Source organism: Peromyscus eremicus, chromosome 15, assembly GCF_949786415.1.
Source record: "Peromyscus eremicus chromosome 15, PerEre_H2_v1, whole genome shotgun sequence".
Taxonomy (NCBI): domain Eukaryota; kingdom Metazoa; phylum Chordata; class Mammalia; order Rodentia; family Cricetidae; genus Peromyscus; species Peromyscus eremicus.
Window position 1 is genome coordinate 24,661,578 of NC_081431.1, and position 19,561 is coordinate 24,681,138.

The window sequence follows — 19,561 nt, forward strand, 5'->3', positions numbered from 1 at the left end:
TGGAAATGTTATGCAGAAATTCCCTACTTAAATAGCTCAATGGGGGCTGGAGAGGTAGCTCAGTCAGTAGAGGATTTGCCTAGCATGCATGAAGTTGTAGTCCCACAGACCTATAATCTTAATATTTTTGGGGACAAAGGATAGACGAATTCAAGTTTAAGGTCATCCTTAGCTCTGTATAAGTTCAAGGGCAGCCCTGGCTACAAGAGATACCTTCTGAAAACAAAACAGCAAAAACCAGTGTGTGGGGGGATTGGAGAGATGGCTCAGCAGTTAAGAGCACGTGTTGTTCCTGCAGAGGACCCAGGTTCCATTCCCAGCATCTACATGGCGGCTCACAACCATCTGTATCTCCAGTTCCTGGAAATCTGATGCCCTCTTCTGGCTTCCATAGTCACTAGGCCTGCACATGGTACACATACATACATACAAATATACATACATGTAGGCAAAACACTCATACATACAAAATAAATAAATCAATTTTTTTTAAAAAAAAAAAGGAACAACGGGCTTTTCCCCCATAACAACCAGGAAACACCTGAGAATAAAAATGGAAAAAGGTAAAGGTCAGTTCCCTCTCTTTGTCCTTCATGACCTGCCCCGTTAGTCTGAAAAGATGCAAGTGCCAGCCCAAGGCCTAGAGGGTAAAATGGGTTGGCAGCTGGAAAGGCTGATGACCACCAGACTGTGGAGCTGCTTAGTTAGGCTGGGCAGCCTTAGGACTGGCAGGCCGTCCCTCAGAGACTTCCTGCTGTTCCTGAGAGGACACTTTCCCTCCTCAGTACTGGGTTGGGAGCAGCCCAGCCATGCATGATCCTGCTTGATTGTAATGATGGGCTGCGGGCTGCAGCAGCCAGGCACCAGATTAGTGACACTGTCTCTGGATCTTATTGCAGTAGGCTCTTGTGCCCACACCTTCCAGTACATCGGGCAGAGCCTGCCTTGGAGTGAAACGGCTCTTAAAACTACTGTGGAAGTCGGGTCATAGTGGTACTCTCATTTGATCCTACCACTAAGAAGGCAGGCAGATTACAATGAGTTTAAAGGCCAGCCTTGGCTACATTAGTAAGACCCTGTCTCAAAAAAAAAAATTAAATAAATAAAATAAGCATAAAAATACTCTGTAATAAGGAACTTTAAAAAAAAGTGGGGTAACATGTTTAGAGAGATGGTTAGGTTAATGAACTTGGGCTTAGAGTACCCATAAAAGGCTCAGCAGTGTCCTGTAGGTAAGCAGGGGACAAGGAATCAGAGGTAGGATCCATACACCTTGAACTGCAGAACGGGGTGTGGCTGGAGGCTAGGAATTGGTGTGCTCCATCAGGTACCTGCTCCATACTCATTGATTGCCTCCAATCCATTATATTTGCAGAGCTGGTGGGAGGTGAGTGTTATCTCCCTGGGGACCTTGCTAATCGGCCTTGACCACTACCCTTTCTGCAATTAATGCTCGCACTCCCAGAGCGGCCCTGTGAGTGAGACATGTCTCGGGTGGAAGGAGGCTGGAGATAGTCCTGTCACTCCTCCCATGCTGTGAAGGACACCCTGTCCCCAGAGGGCACCCAGAAGGGTGCCGCTGTAGGCTTGGAGGTCTGTGCCCCTCCTCGATCCTTCCTCTCCAATCTAGACAGGCAATGTCTTCATTTCCTGCCTGTCTCGGAGACTACAGCTGAGCCAGGATGGAGAGGAGCAAAACTAAAAATGGCCTCACAGCTACCAAGAATTGGAGTCCTATTTTCAAGCATTTATGTAAGAAAGAAGGGAGGGAAGGAGGGAGGGAAGGAGGGGGAGGCTGGCTTTGGGTACAGCTTGGAGTTATGTGGGCTTGCTGAAGATGGTTGGGCCAGTTTGGCTATACTATCTGTTCAGGGTTATACCTCCGGGCCTAAGCTTAAAGCTAACCTTAATTTATAATCTCGTAAAGCTCGGTTATTAGTCTTTCTTCCTATTTTTATTCTCTCATTATTCTTATTTTGCTATTTTTTTCATGAAAAAAAGTATTTCCATTTGGAAAAGGGAGAAGGGAGTGGCTTGTTTGTGTCATTGTCTATATGGCTTTAAAACACTTGCAAAATAGAGGAGATGGGGAATCGTTTCAGACTAAGAAGAATCTAAGTTCTTCAGTTGAGCTGGGCGTTTAGGTAGCTCAGGGATAGGGTGCTGTAGGAGTCTCTGGGTTCCATCCCTTGTGCTGCAAAAGCAAAACCCACCATGTTCTTCAGTGAAGACGCTACTGAGATGTGGAGCTTCCCCTGGGTTGAGCCCTCCCAGCACTGCATGGTTTCTAAATCGTCCCCAGCAGTGGGGCCAGCGTTGTTCTAAGAACCAAGAAGACTTGGTTCTTGTTCTGACGCGGCTGCTAACCAGGAGCCACACCTTACCCTGGTGAGCTAGTGGAAGAGGTGGGTAGGAAGAGCACCAGGTAGATAGTGATGGGGAGGGCTGCAGACCCTTCCATTCTGATATTTTTGGAGTGTTACTGGCACACGAAACATACTGGGTTTAAAGAAAAAGCAAAACCCCAAAATCCTGTGTTCGCCGTAGGTTCTTGAATAACCACCACTTTGGTGAGGCTATACTCTCTCCCAACCCTTTGAGTTACCTTGGTCATTTCTTGTCCTCTTCACAGATTTATTGGGTTCATCCACGGCTTACTGCAAGGTTTTTAATGAAGAGGAGAGGGTTCTAATGGGATTTTTCAGAAAAGGAAAATAATTAGGTGGACATATTGTTGAGGGTTTTCCTTCCTTCTAAGGATATGCTCTGTGGATTCAGGGATAGCTCCTAAAATTAATTTCTGACTTCAGTAGACCCTGCCAGTGTTGGTTGATTCCTGTGAAATTCATACAAGATGCCTGGAGCCTGGCCTTGCCACCCTCCTGTCCAGGAATGCCAAAAAAGGGAAATAGTTGCTTGGCATTGTTTTGCCTCTAAATTACTTCTATTTAATGAAGAGATTAAGTTGCATTCTTTAGAGCTGCAAAGATGAGTCCTTCCAGGGTTAACTTTGACATTCGAAGAGCATTGCTGGACAGGAAAGAAACATAATCTAGGGCCTGATTCTGTCTCAGCATCACAGCCACTTTGAGTAGAAATATGTACAGTGGGTCACAGAAACCGTCTGCCATGCTGGGGCTCAGACCCTGGATACCATGTAAGCCTGCTCTCAGGCGCCCTTCCCCACTGGCTCTTCCTGTTGTTGCCGCTGTGGGTACAGTTCCAGCTCCTCACCTGGCTCACAGGGGTCTCTCTCTCTTCCCCTTCTTGGGGCATTGTTGTGGGATGATATTAAAACGAAGTTTAAACGCATCTCAAATCTTACAATAGTTTAAAGGTCCTGGGTTTCAATTGAAACTAATTTGCCATAGGAGGAATAAGAAAAATCTCACTTAAAAAAAAAAACCTTTATTATAAAAGGCTTGCAACTAAAAAAATCAATGAAATTAACCAGACCTGAAGGCTATACATCTCAGTGGACTTCTATACAGCTGGAATAGCCATTCTGAAGATGGGAAGGTGAGACTAAACTTGAAGAGGAAGACAAAAAGGTAGTAAGTGTCTCCCTGAGGATGCCAGACCTGTTAAAGTTACCTGACAAGGACTTTAAGGAGGTAGTCATAAAAATGCTTTTAGAGCAGTCACAAATACGCTTGTTTTTATTTTCATTTTGAGATCGCCTTAGTATGTCGCCCAGGCTGGTCTTTGACTCCTGGGGTCAATGATCCTCCTGCCTCAGTCTCTTTAAGTGTCACTATGTCTGAGTCTTGTCTGAACAAATAAAAAAAGTAGAAAGTAGAAACATAAGGAATGAGTATGAACCAGATAGAAATCTTAGAACCCAAACATTTGACAGTTGAAATGAGCTCACCAGAAAGAAGGGCTCAGAAGCGAATAGTCATTGCTTTATAAATATTGCTGACTGAGTTGTAAGTACAGGCAGAATAGATTGTGACTACAGATGTGGCTTAATTTAATGTTCATGGTGTAAAAAAAAAAAAATCACCGCCCCCAAATCAAATCACACTTTAAATATATTATATGTTGCTATTTAAATGGTGCTTATGGTAAACATTTATATGTTGGAAATAGGCATCTAAGTATTTGGACTTTAAACCTTGAACATATTTCTGTTCGTCAGCTGGAGAATAGCTCCAATGGATGCCAGTGGGGTTAGGAGGCAACTGATGAATGTGATGAACCCAATGTGTTCGGGGTAATGTCCTTGCCAAAATACAGAGAGGAATGTGCTTTTCTTCCACGCTGATCAGACCACAGGTGACTCAGAGTCAGGGTGCTTCAAAGAATCAGGGTTTGAGGAACAGGTGTCATATATATAAAAAGTTTCAACTATGGTAGCAAAATGTCTGGAAAATGTGTCCATTTAGGGCTGCTTGTAAACTCTTGAACTATTTAGTAAAGAAGTTCTAAACCCGCTATGTTTGTTTCTGAAGGGGATCTTAGAAAATGAATTAGTCTCCATTCTGTGCTATTCTAAATAGGCTGTTTAGAATGTGGGAGGGTAGTGAACAGCCATTATGAAAAAGAATCTTTAAATAATAGTGACAATTTAGATATAACTGAAATCTTGTTGTCTGTAAAATTGTTTAAATTGATTAATATTGTGTACTTGTAAGCCAGTCTAAGCCAGTCTAAATCTGCCTCCAGTGTTGAATTGATGTTACATCAAGGATTAGGAGGGTGAACATCAACAACTGTAACTGCTTGTACAAGATCAAGCCAGCCAAATTCCCAACAGGGATGGATGGGGTAAGGACTCATGAAGTTCCAACCTTAGCTGAGGAGCTGTTGGCAGTTGATGTCTTCTGGGAAAAGGAGAGTCAGTTTCCTGCTCCCGTCTATGGTCCTATACCTACCCACATACAGGCAGCACTGAATGGACAGTGGTGTAAATAAAAGAGCACGTGACACTGGGGGGGGGGAACTGGTAGATAGGGAAGGAAGTGAAAAGGAGGAAGGGGGGAGACTTAATCAAAACACATTGCATGCATGTGTGAAATTCTCAAACAAAATATTTAAAGGAAAAAGTATGTGGTGTGTGTATGTGTGTGTGTGTGTGTGTGTGTGTGTGTGTGTGTGTGTGTGTTTCTCTGGGTAAGGCTGCTTGCTTCTTCTGATGTTACTCTCTGGGCCTGAACATGGTCTTCCGTAATCTCTTGGAGAACTTCCAAACCTCCATGTTTTGAGAGCGGCCAGCCATCCTGTGCCTTCTGTTTAAAGCTCGTTTCCCTCCCTAAAAGACCTCATTCATTAACGCACTGTTTCCCTGCTCTCTCGAGTCTGTTTTTTCACAGATGAATGCAATCTCCCCCAGTTTCCCTTGACAACACTGTGTGTCTGTGACAAAGACCAGGAAAGGTGGTGCAGGATCTCTGTCCCTGCTCTGGGGAATCAGTCCCGAGGGAAGGTGGTTGGTTGCTGACCCTGGGTGCTTTTCCTACTCATATTGGGGTGCTGCTCACTTCTTCAGGCACTTCACTCTGAGTTTTCTCAACCCCATTCTCCTCATCATCCGTAGCTGCTTCTGTGGCCACAGTAAGTTGATCACAGCCACAATGAATATCCTTTTATGAGTAAGTGCAAACACACTAGTCAACTTACCTGATGTACAGGTTCAGTCCCCAGCCCCTCCCAGAGGAGCCTGGGACTACATTTCACATGGATTGGAAAGCATCCTCCTCCTATTTTGAAGGTTTATCTTTGCCTTCTTCTCTATTGTATTCCTCCTTTTCCACTCCTCTGGATTGATTGATATGTAGCCTTCTTCCCCTCTCCTTACTTTCTCTAAGGAAATTTAGAGTCTGCTTGTGCTCCCATGAGGCCTTCTTGGCTCCTTCCCATCCTCTGTGCCTGGAGAGACACTTTCCTAAAGTGCTGGGAGGAAACTGATCAGACCAGACACATGACATTTGCCACTTGTCCTTTTGAAGCAATCAATTCCGAGCCTCTTAGAGGGAAAAGACCAGGAGCAAAATGCATGTGTTTGCATCTGCAGCAGCAGCACAACATGTGCCCTGGTTCTGTCCTGAGGACAAGCCTAACTTATTCATTTACAGCTTCTTTTATTGCAGAAAAAGGAATGGACGTGGGATGAGAGCAAGATGCTGGTGATGCAGGACCCTATCTACAGGTAAGAGCCCAGCCCAGCTCGCAGGAGGATGCTGAGCCCTAGGGACCCTTGCTGTCTCCTGGAGCCATCTCTTATGCTGGTGGGTGAAGACCAATTTAAAGAAAGTACTAATGCCTTTCCCCTCCGAGACCTGATCCTTCTGTAGATGTAAATGCCTTTGAGATTAAAAGTTTTTCTGGTGATGAATTGCCTTGAGGGAGGCTTGAAGGATTTCTCCTTGCTATTTAAATCAAATGGCCACATTGTAATTGGAGACCTTTTCAATTTGTGCTGATTTTTGTGCTACTTGGAATTCTGTAATTGCATAGATATTGATCATGGGAAGTGGGATAACTGAGTTAGCCCATCCCCCATACTTCCAACTTCCCAGTTGCTGTCTCTTCCACTTTTCTTCCTCCTTAGAATTTGAACATAGAGAAGAGGTTTTGATCATGTGAAAAAGCAAACTGTCCTAAGGAAACCTCCAGTACAATGTGTGGCCCGAATGCTTATGATCCTCCAAAATTCATCTGTGGATATGATATCTTAACCCTCAAAGTGATGACATTAGGATGGGTGGTATTTGGAAGTAATTAGGTCATGAGGATAGATACTTGGGATTAGTACTCTGGTAAGAGAGGTCCCAGAGAGCTATTAGCTTGCTCCTATCATCAAACAAGGACAAGGTCTCTTAGGTACCATCTCTGAACCAAAAAATAGACCTTCATCAAATACTGAGTTTGCCAGTCCCTTGATCTTGGACTACACAACCTCTGGAACTGTGAGAAGTAAAATGTTGATGTCACAAGCTGTCTGGTTTATGGTGTGTTATTGTAGCAAATTGAAATGACACACACTCAGAAGTGGCTTTCACAATTAGATTGGTATGACTCCTATAGAAGTCCAATGGCTGCCCCCCATATGTTTTCTCTAGGGAAGAGAAAACCAGTAGCAATAACACACAAAACCCAGGGCTGTCCCCAGAACCATGGCATGCCCTTGACTTGTAGGCGTCATTCTTCTGTCCTGGATTCTGCAGATCCACCTCGTCCCTTCTTGCCATTTTCTCCACTGGGAGAAGAGTCATCTGTAGCTTAAGTTTTCCTGCCTGGCCCACAGTCAGGATATATCTCTTTCACCTGCCAGTCCCACAGCCTCTCAGACCCGACCAAGTAAACACAGAGACTTATGTTGCTTTCAAACTGTATGGCCGTGGCAGGCTTCTTGCTAACTGTTCTTATAGCTTAAATTAATCCATTTCCTTTAATCTATACCTTGCCACATGGCTCGTGGCTTACCGGCATCTTCACAAGCTGTTTCTCATCATGGCGGCTGGCAGTGTCTCTCTGACTCAGCCTTCCACTTCCCAGCTTTATTCTCCTCCTTGCCCCGCCTATACTTCCTGCCTAGCCAACGGCCAATCAGTGTTTTATTGATTAATTAGCAACACATTTGCCATACATCCCACAGCAGTCATCCTTAGGAGAGTTTGGAGAGCTAGAGTTGATTTTTGCCTTTGCCAACTCTCAAATTATTGCCATGCATTTGGTGATGAAGTGGATAAGGGTTCTTTAAATAGTTGTTTTATTCTGTTGTTGCAACGTTATTTGTTTGCTTGTTAACTAGTTCATCACCCTGTTATTAGACTGGAAGGCTCTTTACGGGAGAAAATATTCCCTGTTCACCTTTGTATATGTTGTGTCAACCCTGTGCCTGGCCCATATGAGGCACTTACTAAATGTGCATTAGGTGGTCAGATGAATGCATTAAATTACTATATGAAAATTAGCATAAATTATGGTAATTCACAAGAGGGAACAATTACTTTCTACTTGATTGATGAGAAGATGCTTTAAGAAATAGATTGCATTGGGTTTAGAGACTATAAATAGATAAGCCACTACTCTGTGCATTTTGTAAAAGAAAAAAATGTTATGTGAATATATGGTGCCTGTGTGTGCATGCCACATGAGTGTGGGTGCCTGTAGAGGCCAGGAGAGGGCACCAGATCACCTGAAGCTAGAGTAACACTGTGATACAGATTCTGCAAACTTGGTTCTTCTGTCCTCTGGAAGAATAGCAAGTACTTTCAACACTGAGTCATCTTTTCAACCCCCAGGAAGAGGGTTTTTGTTTGTTTTTTGTTTTTTGTTTTTGCACCATATTCATAAAGCAAAATGACCTTTTGCAGATGCTGTTCATGATTTTTTTTGAGACAGTGTCTCTCTGTAGCCCTGACTATCCTGAAACTTACTATATAGACCAGGCTGGCCTAGAACTCACAGAGATCCACCTGCCTCTGCCTCCCAAGTACTCAGATTAAAGGTATGCACAACCATGCCTGACTTGTTCATGAATTTTGATTTTGCCTGTTCTTGGTTGGAAGGGCTTTCCCATTTCATATACTTCAAATGAGCTCTTTACTTTTAAACAGTTTTATTGAGGTAGAATGACATAAAAAAAATGAGAATATCTTTAAAACGAATAACTTGACAAATTTTGATACATAGATACATTTGTGAGACATCATCTTAGCCAAGATAGTAGACATTGTTGTCACTTGCCAAAGTAACTTTGTGTCCTTCTCTAGTCCTTCCTCACCCCACTCCATCTTCTGCTGACCCCCACACTCCACTATTGAATTTTGAGGGACTTCTGGATAGAAGTCTTTTTCATGTTTTTGATAAATGGATCTCTGTGTTAGAGGCCAGCCTGGTCTACAGAGTGGGTTCTGGGACAGCCAGGGTTACATAAAGAAACCCTGTCTCAAAAATACTTTTTTTTAAAAAAAAAATGTGTTTTTTTTAAACTTAATTAATTAATTTATTTGACAGGGTCTCATTATGTAGGTCAGGCTGGTCTCAAACTTGCAATCCTCCTGCCTTGGACTGCCAAGCACTGGGTTTACAGGCAGACATTACTATGTCTTATTAAAGTTTCAAACTTTGATGGAAGTCACATTTATCATAAAATCTTTCCCTGACTTGAAGACTTCCTGTTTTCATCTGGAGATGTGATACTTTCAGGTTTTATGATCATGTGGATGATTCAGTTTGGTTCTGTGTGAGGGATGGACCAAAGTCTGCCTCCCTGCTTACTCCATCCACTTCTCTATGTCCACTGCTGTTTCTGTTGCCACCCATGGATAACCAGTTGTCCTGGCCCCATTTGTTGAAGACTGTCCTTTCTCCGCTGAACTGGCTTTGCCTCTTCGTTAGAAATCAGTTACCCATGTCCTCATGGTCAATTTCTATTCTATTCATCTAGTTATAATGATTCCTGAAATTGCATAGTAATGACCCTCCAATTATTTCAGAGGTTTCTCTCAATTTGTGTAGTATATCTTTTCCCATCTATTCACTTTTAGGAAGAAAAATATACTTTGAGGAGGGGAACATCAATAAATTTTAAAATGAGTATTTCTTTGCCTCAGAACACATGCCAGCCCCCCCTCTCTCTTTCTCTCAGATACACACACACACACACACACACACACACACACACACACACAGATTTTTATAAATGTTAGAATTTGATAAGCTATTCTAGATGCTATATTTACTTCCACAATGTGGAATTTAATGGTTCTTAAAAATTGCATCATGTAATCATTTATTTATGTAAATAACTATGTCAGGTCTTAGCTTGTAGTGTTTTCTAGACTTTTAGGAATATTTACAGCAATTGCTTTGAATTCTATTTTTTGTGTTCTTTAATGTTATGGTTTTCTTAGCCTAAATACAAGAAATTAAGATACTGTGTCCACATATCAATGTTAACTGCAATTCATTTGAGCCTGTTTGGGTTTTGAGCTTTTGAGATTCCCGGTTCAGTGAGAGCCCCAGGATGACTATGGGAGTATGTGATAAGGATCTTGCTATGGAATTTAGACTTGCACAGTTGGGTGGGAGTTGCAAATAGAAGGTCCAGAAAGAGTCAGAGCAAAATCTTTTCCAACCTTGCCTGCTGTGGGTTATGAGTCAGAGCATCTGGGAACAGCCATGAGCCTGAGCTAGAGTCTGCTAGGTTTTGCCTGCAGAGGGGCCGAGTGCAGGGTCCATGGGAGGCTGCCGGCTTTCCATGGCAATGCTTTTGAATCTGCAATAAAGCTTCTGATGTCAGACCTGGGCTCACTGCTGTTCTGCAAAGCTGACAGCCGTGAAGGGGAGCTGGAAACAGGGCATACCAAAGTGAGGAAAATTCCAAAAAGTAATTCAAGAGAACCATAATGCCCATCCTTTCTACCTCTAACCAGTGATGATCTCCAGAGGATCTCCTGTGGCCTCACTTCCACCATCCAAATGTCTCACCAGTTTGTCCAATGGGCAACCCCGAAAAGTGACCTTCGGGGGAAGAAGATCCTGGGACACACAGGTTTAGCTTGGCTGAGTTCACTCAGTAAGAATCTATAGAGCAGATCCTAGTGGCAGGCTGACTCTCCCTCCTAGTTTTCTGTTAAGTGCTGCCTTAATGAGAACATCTTCTTCCAAGTCACACATAAAGCTACGGAATAAAGCAGAGATGGGCCAGGAAAATGAAGAGCGGGACGGTTTTATTGTTGTCATTTGGTTTTTAACTCTTTACTAACTTTGGATTTTATTTCCTTCATGAGGATGCTTATTTTACCTTTTTTTTCTTTAATGGCATAGTTCTTGGATAAAAATAAGTTCCATAGTGTATTTACTTATTTCACATTGTGGAAGCCATTGCCTTTGAATTTTAGCACGGCTACCTGGTAAGTCCCTCTCCTCCTCTCGGTGAGCACTGACAGAATTAGCAGATTTGACTACATCAGTCCCTGGTATTTCCATCCCTTGCTACTAGAGACTGAACTACAAACGACCCCCCACCTTTTCTTTTCTTTAATGCTAGAGGGAGTAAATTAATATGAGTCAAAGCCTTTGGGAAGCAGACTGGAGTAATTCTCCAGTTCTTTAAATGACCAAACCACATAGATTTGTTCCCAACAGTTTTCTAGACGGTTCTCAGAAATGGCATTAGTATCCAAACAGCTGCTGAGGTAATTTGGAGTCAGGGCAGGTGTATTCCAGTGTTGATCTACCTCCATCCATGCTTCGATTTTTGAGTGAGTGAGAAATTAGCTACGCCAGGTTACCTAGAGAGGGAGGAAAGAGTGAGTGGAAAACTACTGGGTACTGGTGTAAACAGGGGTATTTCATTCTGAAGCTAATCAGAAGACAGAAACCATAGTGATTTAAACAGAGTTTTCTAGTATTTATAAAGCTATACAGCTGCTTGCATAAACAATAGGTTATTAAATGGAAAGCCCAGTGTCAAAGGCGACTTCCCTAAGAACTGCTAACTAGGGATGTCCCTGGGGTCATCCCAAAACAATGTCCAAAACAATGCAAGCAATTCCCACTGTTATTGGTTACCCACCAGAACTGGTTGATGAGAGCCTATTAGTGAAGACACTTCGTACCTTGGTCACAGGGCATAGAGAAATAAAGTTGGAACTGGGCTGGAAACTTTCTCTCTGCTATGTAGCACCCATAGTGTTATGCAGGATGCTGGAGGAGACTCGGCAGCAGTCTTAGCCAGCTGTGGACCTTGTGTACAACACTGAAAACCGAACAAGGTGAGTTCACCGGTCCAATAGTGGCAGGTCTAATATGGGAGTGTCCTACTTAGCTTTGTTACTTGACACAGCCCAGAGTCATCTGAGAAGGAAAGCTCACTGAGGGATTGCCCAAATCAGGTTGGTTTGTGATCGTGTCTGTGGAGAATTGTCTTGTGAGTTGATGTAGGAGGGCCCAGCCCACTGTGGGCAGCAGCATCCCTAGGAAGGTGGTCCTGGACTATGTAAGAAAGCTAGTGGGTATGAGCTAGCAAGCAGCATTCCTCCATGGTTTCTGCCCTGATGTACCTCAGTAGTGAACTATGACCTGGAAGTGTAATTCCAATAATAAACGTTTTCCTCCCCTAAGTTGCTTTTGGTCATGGTGTTTATCACAGTCACAAAATGAAACTAGAACAAAGAATAACCAACCACCCTCTGATGTCCATTCCACAGGAGGGAACTTGCATGTGGTTCTGGAAACATGGCTGAAAGCCCATGGCTGGGGAGATGATAGGCCTTTATGGAGAAGCTGCTGCTGCTACTTTGCTAAGTGAATATGATGTGCCTGTCTAATTGCCTTCTAATTGATATCTGTGCTCATAGAACAGTCAGCTGTGGTCAGAGAAGCTGCTTTCTTCAGTGGTGTCTGCAAAGAACCATGAGTGATCGAAGTACAGAGAATACACCACTGTTGAAGCCTAGACACAAGTGGGCCATCTATATTCTCCCTCCAAGACTCAGAGAACGTTATAGAAGTGGTAGAAAGGATGTTAGAGCCAGAGAAAGCAGGGTAGTGGTGTGGAGCTCTGGCTTCTGGACATGACCTGGCTGTGTGTTCTTGAACTCACAGCATCTCTGATTACTTACACAGGATTTCTAAGAGACCACGGGCCTGTCCACATCCTGTCATAGAAGAGGAAGAGACTTGTGGGGCCTGTGTTAGTTGCTTTGCTGTTATAAAATACCCTGACAAAAGCAACTTAAGGGAGAATGGGTTTATTCTGAGTCAATTTAAGGGTACAGCCCATCATGGCAGAGAAGTGAAACAGCAGGAGCTTGAGGCAGCTGGTCACATGACATGCACAGTCAAAAGGCAGAGAGTATTGAATGCTTTGGATGGCCTCAGTTTCTTTCTGTGTGGTATCTAGGGTTCGGAGCCAGGGAATGATGTCACCCACAGTAGTCGAGTCTTCCCACCTCAAGTGACCGAATCAAAAGAATCCTCCACTGGCATGCTTAGGGGTTCATCTCTCAGATGGTTCTCGATTTAATCCGACTGACAACTGAAAGCTGGGCAGTGGTGGTGCATGCCTTTAATCCCAGCACTCAGGAGGCAGAGGCTGGTAGATCTCTGTGAGTTTGAGGCCAGCCTGGTCTACAGGGCGAGTTCTAAGACATCCAGGGCTGCACAGAGAAACCCTGTCTCAAAAAAAAAAAAAAAAAGACAATTGAAATTAACCATCCCAGGGTCCCAGCCCTCCCTGAAGACTTGTATGTAGATAATGGTTGATTGGGAAAAAATTTTTTTCTTCAGTGTGTCGTAGCCACTGGTAAGGTGTGGATGCTCCTGTAAAAATTTCTCCTAAAGAAAGTCTTTGGTTCACAAAAATAACCAAATAAATAAATGACATGTAAGTAGGAAAATGGGGTTAATTAAGAAGAAGTGGATTGGGGAGGAGGAGAAGAATAAAAAAGAACAGTGGGAATGTATGTGAATATAATCAGAATACACCATGTCTGTGTATTTAAATTTCATAATTAATAAAACTTACTATTATGTATAAATAGTATATGTTAATTGTATCAGTCAAGGTTCTAGGAACAGAACTGAAGTCCCCAAAACAATACAGACAATTTCCTCTGGTTTTGGTTACCCACCAGAACTGGTTGATAAGACCCTATCACTGAAGACACTGGCTTGTTGCTCATGGCTTGCTCAGCCTGCCTTCTTACAGCACTGAGGACCACCAGCCCAAGAGTGGCACTGCCCACAGTATGCTGGGCCCTCCTACATCGATTATCAATCAAGGAAATGCACCACAGGCTTGTCCACAGGCCAGTTTTGTGGAGGTATTTTCTCAAGTGAAGGTCCCTCTTCCAAAATGACTATAGCTTGTGTTGAGTTGGCATGAAGTTAGCCAGCATAGTATGTTTCCTCACATTCGGGAAAGACATCAAATTGCAAGCAAAGAGAGTTTATTCTTAAATTGTGAGTTCATAGCAATAAACCTCTAGAATTCGAAGGACAAAGGTTTTTAAGCATGCCTTGGGAAAAAAAATATATTGCCTGCTATGCTGCCTGGTTTTAACTGTCAATTTGACAAGCCAAGATTCACAGGAGAAGACAGTCTTAACTGAGGATTTGTCTAGAACAGGTTATCCTGTGGGGTGAGTCTGTGGGGAATAGGTTTGATTGTTAATTCGTGTGTGAAGTACCAGCCCACTGTGGGCAACACCATTCCCTAGGCATGGGTCTTGCTTGATCTGTATAAGAGTAGAAAAAGATGGGCGAATAGCAAATAAGTAGCGTGGGTGTTATCTGTCTCTGCTCTTGATTGTGGGTGTGGTGTGACCAGCTGTTTCAGACTCCTGCCTTCCTAAAGTAATGCTCATAATTTGGGATTATAAGGCAAATATACCCCTTCTCACTTCAATTGCTCTTAGTCAGGGTATTTTATTGCAGGAACAGAAAAGAAACTAGAACACCTGCAAAGAAACATGCTTTTAGTAGAATGAGAGACAGAAAACAGTGAATTTTGTTAAGAATATGCCAAGTTAAGTGCCTGTCAAGTGCTGAAGCTTAGAAAGAACTCCTTAAAACATTTTAATTATGAAAATCAAGCAGAAAAAAAAATCCTAGGTAACCTTTGTGGAGAGGCTTAGAAATGAGTGAAAAGAGCACCCATCCTGAAGGAAGGATGAGTTTGGATCGGGGAGAGGTGAGACAGGAGAAAAGAAGATGTGAGGGCATCTGGGTGGCCGGTGGAAGGAGCTCTTTCAGCAAGGGGTGTGGACAGACCCTTTCAGTCACTGGGCCGTGGAAGAAAGAATCGTGATGTGATGAACTGTAACTTCATGATGAGGTGAAGCAAGAATCTATTTTAAGAACAGGAGTTAGTAATGTCCTCACAAAGGGAAGAGGAGCAGTTCCTAGGGGACCAAGATTGGCAGTCTGTAAAGTATATGCAACTTTGGAGTGTTACTATTTTTAGGCATGTAATTACACACAGCTCTGACCTTAGATATCTAGGTAGGATTGTGTCATTATGAGAAACAGTAGATGCACTTATCATCAGCTGGTCTGTTGTTTTATGAAGACTAAGAAAAATGTTCTCAGTACCCTCAAAACTCTCCAGAATTCATATTGTCCATCTCGAATCTGGGATGATTCTGCTCCAGAGCATCCTTTCTCTGTTAGTCAGCTTTTAGCCACAATAGCAAAATATTCAACCCAGATTATCTATGAAATAAGATGACGTTTTATTTCAGCTCACAGTTCAGGTGTTTTCATTGGCCTGAACTTCTAGTGAAGGTTGCTTATGACTGAAGCACATCCTGGAGTCAGTGGTCACATCTTGAGCCAGGGATCAGAAAGAGAGAACATAGGTGTGGATTCTATAGTCTCCTTTTGGGGGACATCTCCAATGATCTAGGGAGCCTCTTATAAGACCCCATTTGCCAAATATTCTATCATCATCCAGTTATCACACTGAGGACCATGCTTTTAGAAATGAAATGTTGAGGGCACAGCTAAACCATAGTACCTGCCTCCAATCCCCCACAAACCCCCATCAAACCCTGGCATACAGTCCCATTCCCACTGGACTCTGGAAGGAACCCAGGCTACAGAGAGTCCTAAAAAGTCAAGGAAGGAGGTATAGATCTGGAGCTTGAGCCAGCCCTTGTTTATAGCATCTAAATGACATTGTGGCTCTCTGCATCTTTCTGGACTGTTTCTAAAAGGTGAGCACCTTTCTCCCATCCTGCTCTTACCACCCATTATCTAGGTGCTTATGTGGCCTCTGCTAAACTGGAAAAACTTCTATGAAGAGTGTGAAGGCCGCCCAGCCTAGGGATCTCTCCCTGACTCTCCTGTATCATTTCTGGGCAGCTCATTTGACAGATTAACAATTGTTCTATCACTCTAACCATGAGTAATGCTTCATGAAGAGTTGATGTTTTTATTTCTCCCAGGTTTGAGACCTTTCCTTGACAGTGTCTCATACATATGCATGAGTAAGAATAACTCACCCAATTTTCTGGTTGGGGAACATTATGAAAAGAACAGAGACAGGGAGGGAGAAGAGCATTCATTCTGTCTAGCTTCAGATAACTCCCACAGCTGCCCTGTGATCCCTTGTTCACTCTGTTAGAAATCTCCCCCCTCACTAATGTCCCAGCCCTTTTCACCTTCTTCTACTTGTCAACTCTACACCCCAATTGCCTATGGAAGACCCCTCTGTAGCTACAGTTTTCCTGCCTGGCCCACAGTCAGGACAAATCTTTGTCACCTGCCAGTCCCACAGTCGCTCAGCCCCAACCAAGTAAACACAGAGACTTATATTGGTTACAAACTGTATGGCAGTGGCAGGCTTCTTGCTAACTGTTCTTATAGTTTAAATTAATCCATTTCCATAGATCTATACCTTGCCACATGGCTCGTGGCTTACCAGCATCTTCACATGCTGCTTGTCATGGCAGTGTCTGGCAGTGTCTCTCTCTGCCTTCCTGTTCCAATTCTCCTCTCTGTTAGTCCCGCCTATACTTCCTGCCTGGCCACTGGCCAATCAGTATTTTATTTATTGATCAATCAGAGCAATTTAACATATAGACCATCCCACAGCACCACTCCCTCTATGAGATTCCTCTTGTCCCTTAAAGCATCTTCATACCACTTGCCAACTGTGTCTATTCTGGACCCACCGTCCCTCGTGGTCAGCGTCAGTTCCTGTTTCTTCTCCTTTTCTCTATCTCGATGGGCTCTCTGCCTCTCATCACATATGTTCAGCTGTCCCCTACCCCGAAATAACCACCCTTTAGTCCTGGTAATCTCACGCAAGTGAAGTATTTATCTAATTATTCTTTAAAAAATCAGGAGCCAGATATTGGGGTGTGAACTTAAATGATCAGAGAAGCTTTGCAGAAGCCCCCAGTGACCTACCTCTTCCATTCCTCCCTTCAAAAAGACCGAGATCCTCTCTAAACACCACCTTACTACTTCCTGTCTATCTGTCCTCAGTCCTCCAAAACCTCTATGGTTAATTTTGGTCAACTAGTGGCTAGCTCTGCCCTCTGATTCAAAACAAACTTTGTCAGAATGCAATTAAAATATCACACAAATTGCAGGAGTATGTCCTCTGGGTCTCCTTCCTTCCCAAAGTCATGTCTTATAGTTAGTTCCTCATGGTCCGACTTTGATATCCTTCATAGAAACAGCTCCCTCTGTGTTCATTGTGTGGGTTCCCCATATGTCCAAATGCACAGACGTCTCTCTTGGGTTCTTCTGCATCATTTCAGCTGTGTCCCCAACATGCATGCTCCTCTTGCCTATCTTTGATTTCTGTTTATTTTGTCTCCCTCTTTTGTCTTTTGTCTCATTCCTACATAGTTATGGGCAGTCTTTACGTTCCTCTGCGGGCAAGTTCTGCACTTAGTCTTTATGCTTCCATGGGATGGGAAAGGTCCCCAGAATGCCATTGGTGAGTCTCAGTAAACACCTAGAATGGACGCTGAGTTTCCAGCAAGGATTGATGACTTGTAAATCATTTGCTGCGGCCTCATGCTCTATCAGACAAGTGTCTGACCTTTCTTCTCCTCTGTCTCCCATCCTTTGCTTTCATCCCTTCTTTTCTAGTCAGTATATCACTCTGTAGAAAACAATGGGGGTGGAAATACTAAAGGACTTAGCTTTTATCCTACAGGCTTTCACTCTGGCCTCCACTCTCTATGACAGGCTTCAGACAGATGTTTAGGGAAATGTGATTCAAACTTGAGGTTCTTTTTTTTTTAACATTTATTTATCATTGTGTATGTGTACATGGTGGGTGGGACATACATGGACATCGGGAGACAACTTTGTGGAGTTGGTTCTCTCCACATTTATGTGGGTTCCTGGGATCAAACTTAGGTCACCAGGCTTGCACAGCAAATGCCTTTACCTGCTGTACTGGTCGGTTGTTGTCAACATGTCACAAACTTAGACATATCTGGGGAGAGGGGGTCACAATTGAGAAATTGCCCTCATCACATTGTCCTCTGGACAAGTCTGCAGGGCATTTTCTTGACTAATGGTTGATGTGCCAAGGCCAAGCTCCTATGGGCAGTACCACCCTGGGGCAGGTGGTTCTGGGCCAGATGAGAAAGCAAGCTGAGCAAACCATTGGGACAAGTCAGTCAGCAGCATTCATCACGGCCTCTGCTTCAGTTCCCTCCTCAAGCTTTTGCCCTGACTCCCTTACGTGATGGACCCTAGCCTAGCCTGTGAGCTGAAAGGAACCCTTTTTACCCCGAGTTACTTTTGGTCATGATGTTTTGTCACAGCAATAGAAAGCAAACTAAAACACCTGCTGAGCCATCTGGCCACCCCTCAAGCCAAAGTTCTTTTTTAAATGGCCACCTACTGTATATTTGTTGTATGAAGTAAAATAATAGTTTTCTAAGGGGAAACTCTTAATACTCCCGGTGTCACCAATAAGTTATGGTGTAGCCATCTTACCTCCCTGTTTAGGGTACTGTATTTACAAATATATGGATACGCTGGTTCTTTCAAAGTTCAGTAGAATTCCACATTGCAATTTTCCCATGATGGCTTTGACTCTGAAAGTGCCAAAGTGAAAGTAGCCTTGCAGGGACTCTAACCTGGCTTGGAGTGCAATGTACTGTAAGTGGGCGGACACTCATGTCAACAAGATGGACACTGGAAAGATTGCCTCGTAATGTGAATATAATGGGAAATATCAGTGTCTGGCCAAAACAGGTGAGAGCGGCAGAAATACACCAACCAACCTGTGAGCTGTTCTAGGCACAGACCAGATCAGTGATGTCTGAGTATAGAGAATAAAGAAAGGAGAGAAAGAAGGGTCTGGTCACCTCCACTTGGAACTTCAGTACTTTTACACCTGTCCTTTCTGTCTCTCGTGGAATCCCATTTGACTGGAAATTCAGTCCTGGTCAAAAGATAGAACTTTGTGTCACACTCTCAGCATTAGCACTGTGGAGGCAAGGCTCATGCCTGTTTTGTCTACTGTTGTCTCTCTATACCTGGAAAGAGCCTTAGTATCTATTCAGTATCACTGCATGACAAGGGGAGGAGGGGGTAAGGCTAGATCTGCTCCTTTCCTGTGCCATAAAACATTCATTTCAGGGCTGAGGTCCTAGCTCAGAAATAGAATGCTTTGCTAGCATGGGCAAGATCCTACGTTATTCGGTGGGTAAGGGCACCTTATTGTTCTTGTAGAGGACCTGAGTTCATTTCCCAGTACCCACATAGTGGCTCAACTATCCATAAGTCCAATTTTAGTCCAATGCCCTCTTCTGATCTCTGCAGGCACCAGGCATACATGTGGTGCACATACATCCAGAGACATGCAGACAAAACATTATGCAGGCAAAACACACATGAAATAAATAAATCTTAACGAATTTTTTTTTCTACAAAAGATCCTGTGTTGGATCCCCAGCACCATCCAAAGAAGTGAATTAATAAATATAATCTTTCAAATGCTCATTTCAGAAAGACCATTGAGCTTACTGATCTTCTTAGTGGCTGCTTTGTCAGTATTCTGTTGCTGCGAAGAGACATAAAAGGAAGCATGTAATTGGGTGCTTACTTACAGGTTCAGAGGGTGAGT

General features: G+C 43.4%; 1 protein-coding gene across 1 annotated transcript in view; it reads left to right on the forward strand.

The window, feature by feature from the left end:
- LOC131925140 (carboxyl-terminal PDZ ligand of neuronal nitric oxide synthase protein) overlaps nt 1-19,561 on the forward strand; it is a 294,348-nt gene that overhangs the window by 207,996 nt on the left and 66,791 nt on the right. The window contains exon 4 of the mRNA XM_059280412.1: nt 6,093-6,151. Coding sequence (XP_059136395.1) covers nt 6,093-6,151 — 59 coding nt within the window. The remainder of the gene's footprint in view (nt 1-6,092; nt 6,152-19,561) is intronic.